Raw genomic sequence first — 3,275 nt, 5'->3', positions numbered from 1 at the left:
CGAAGTCTTGCTCTGTCACCCAGGCTGGAGTGCAGTGGCGCCATATTGGTTCACTGCAACCTCCACCTCCCGGGTTCAAGTGATTCTCCTGCCTCAGCATCCCGAGTAGCTGGGATTACAGGTGCGTGCCACCACGCCCAGCTAAATTTTTTGTATTTTTAGTGGAGACAGGGTTTCACCATGTTGGCCTTCAACTTCTGACCTCGTGATCCGCCTGCCTCGGCCTCCCAAAGTGCCGGGATTACAGGTGTGAGCCACCACACGTGGCTAACTTTTGTATTTTTAGTAGAGAGGGGTTTCACCATGTTGGCCAGGCTAGTCTGAAACTCCTGACCTTAGGTGATCCACCCGCCTCGGCCTCCCAAAGTGCTGGGATTACAGGCATGAGCCACCACACCCGGCCAATAAACAAATCTTGAATAAATAAAGGAAGTACCATTGCACCACTGCACTCCAGCCTGGGTGACAGAGTGAGACTCCGTCTCAAAAAGAAAGAAAAAAAAAAGGAAGTACTAAGTGAACAGAAAAGTAGGTGCATATATCCTACGGAGACCAGATGGGGCACACAGACCATAACATTATGTGCCTAAAATTTTAGGTGCTGACACAGTGAGGTTCTGTAACCCTGCTCAGGCTGAGAAAGAACCAGAGGAGAAATGCCTGGGCCAAGACTGCCTGGTGAGCCCACCAAGACACAATTTTAGTAGCATGGGACGCCTGCCCCACCTCCCACTGGCAGGGTCCCAGCCCAGACTCACGGGTCACTGGACTTAGGGATGAGAGTGCCCAGTTCCTTGATCCTGTCGTTAATGTTGAATCGCCTGCGACGCTCAACTTTGGAGAGGGGAGGAGAGGAAGAAAGAGTGGGAGAAAGAGTTGTCAATTAGCCAAGAATGGAAGAGACAGAAAGTAGGGAGCTGGGAGGCTGTTGCAGGGAAGGAGTTCCCCATGGGGGGCCAGGACTTGGGGTGAGGCAGGCCTGCACAGCACCTGGGCAGTGTACACGCTCTCTGGCTTACTTAGGTTGTGATTGTCTTTCTTCTGCCGTTCCTTCAAAAGGGCCTTTGCCTCGGTCTCTGTAAAAGAGTGGAGTGATCAGGGCCTCTGGGCACAGGAAGGCAAGAAACGCATGCAGATGCTAAGGTAGGGTTTGGTAGCCGAAAGTAGGGGAAATGCCATTTTTAAAAAGTGCCTTCTTTTTTCTATTTTAAGCCTTGGTGATAGGCTGGTTGTTAAATCCAAGATGAGAGGAAGTGAGAGGAAGTGGGGTGAAAGCAAGACCACAAGCCACATGGGGAAAGGGGACAAACAGCCCCCATTTCTGTATGTCCAAACCATTTTCCCCAGAATCAGGCCCATCTCTAGACCTGGTAGGCACAGGGCTCACCTGGGGTAAAGTGTAGGGCCATGGGACCAAGACCCTATCACCTACCAGAGATCTCCCGTTTGATGTTGGGCAGCTCAGCTGGGCAGGAGTTGCTGACAGTGATTGCTGGCGTGGCCACGCCTTGACTACTGTACACATCAAGCAGATTCCCTGACACAGGCAGCTGGGGGCAGAGAGGGCAGAGAACCACCAGTTGGGAACAAACCCCAGGCTTGGCTCCTCCTCAGAACCAGGTTCCTGAACTTCCACATATCCCTCTAATGCAAAGACTGGCTGACTCAGCACCAGAACCCTTGCTTCTCCTTCAAGGGAAATTCACATGGCGACCAAACAGGGAGGACAGAGCAAACCCGACCTACCTTGCTTCACTGGGAGACTGGAGCCTGCCTGGCCTGCTTATCACTTCCTCCAGTCCCTCATATCCCTCAGTGACCTCTAAAGCCCCTTTCCCAAACCCCGGGGCTGGCTCTGAGAAGAAATGCTGGAAAACCACCCTTCTCAGGTCTTTGTCGGCTTTGATGCGACATTCCAGTCCGTTAGCTCCTCCCAGCACAACATTCCAATCCAGCATTCTTGGAACACTCCAACCCAATCTTCTCTGACCTTGGTAAATTGTCATGACAACATTCTATCCAAAATCTGGCCTTCTGGAGAATTCCAACCTAATCTCCAGTCTTTCACTCTGATCAAGTTGTACCATCTTCCACATCAGGGTCTCCTGCTGCTGTGGACCAAGGTCCTGACTCCAGTATCTTCCTGCACATTCTGTTCTTTCAGGAGATTCTTACCCAACTATTCAATTAGCACTGCTTTATGTCAGCCTAGTTTTTTTTTTCTCTCCTTCACACTTTCCTGGATATACTCTACAGCAGCACACTAATCTGAAGTATACCCAGGGCCAAGTGTGGTGGCTCACGCCTGTAATCCCAGCACTTTGGGAGGCAGAGGCGGGCGGATCACTTGAGGTCAGGAGTTCATGACCAGCCTGGCCAACATGGTGAAACTCCATCTCTACTAAAAATACAAAACAGATGGGCGCGGTGGCTCATGTCTGTAACCCCAGCACTTTGGGAGGCTGAGGCAGGTGGATCACCTGAGGTCGGGAGTTCAAGACCAGCCTGACCAACATGGAGAAACCCCGTCTCTACTAAAAATACAAAATTAGCCGGGGTGGTGGCGCATGCCTGTAATCCCAGCTACTTGGGAGGCTGAGGCAGGAGAGTCGCTTGAACCCGGGAGGCGGAGGCTGTGGTGAGCTGAGATCACACCATTGCACTCCAGCCTGGACAAAAAGAGCGAAACTCTGTCTCAAAACAACAAGAAGAACAACAACAACAACAAAAATTAGCCGGGCATGGTGGCCTGCACCTGTAGTCCCAGCTACTTGGGAGGCTGAAACAGAAGAGTTGCTTGAACCCAGGAGGTGGAGGTTGCATTGAGCCGAGATCACGCCACTGCACTCCAGCCTGGGCAACAGAGTGAGACTCCATCTCAAAATAAATAAATAAGTAAATAAATAAAAATAAAATAAAGTATATCCAAATCCCACCTCTTCATGAGTTTTAATCTCTTGAACCCACTTCCAGTCTGCCACATATAAGGTCCCAATCTCTAGCTGTGTCCAAATCAATAAAAAGTTCTGATAAATTAGTCCCATTTTTATACATGCTTCCATCCTATTGATAAGTTGGAAAAAAACAAAACTACAGCCATTTGGCATGCTCTAAAGCGAGTTATGAGACCCAGCACGGTGGCTATGTCTGTAATCCCAGCACTTTAGGAGGCCAAGGTGGGTGGATGGCTTGAGCTCAGGAGTTCGAGACCAGCCTGGGCAACATAGTGAGACCCTGTCTCTATTAAAAATACAAAAAATTAGCCAGGCATGGTG

General features: G+C 50.2%; 1 protein-coding gene across 2 annotated transcripts in view; it reads right to left on the bottom strand.

Annotated features, from left to right (window-relative positions):
• The window catches only part of TFE3 (transcription factor binding to IGHM enhancer 3), a 15,010-nt gene that overhangs the window by 4,235 nt on the left and 7,500 nt on the right, over positions 1 to 3,275 (bottom strand). For both annotated transcript variants that reach the window (XM_011946683.1, XM_011946684.1), the window contains exons 6-8: positions 1,433 to 1,550; positions 1,020 to 1,076; positions 759 to 834 (exon numbers count right to left, since the gene is read on the bottom strand). In XM_011946683.1, the coding sequence (XP_011802073.1) occupies positions 759 to 834; positions 1,020 to 1,076; positions 1,433 to 1,550 (251 nt within the window). The remainder of the gene's footprint in view (positions 1 to 758; positions 835 to 1,019; positions 1,077 to 1,432; positions 1,551 to 3,275) is intronic.

Source organism: Colobus angolensis, unplaced genomic scaffold, assembly GCF_000951035.1.
Source record: "Colobus angolensis palliatus isolate OR3802 unplaced genomic scaffold, Cang.pa_1.0 Scaffold252, whole genome shotgun sequence".
NCBI classification, from domain to species: Eukaryota; Metazoa; Chordata; class Mammalia; order Primates; family Cercopithecidae; genus Colobus; species Colobus angolensis.
Note: the sequence above shows the minus strand (reverse complement) of the source record. Positions and strands in the feature narration are given on the sequence as shown.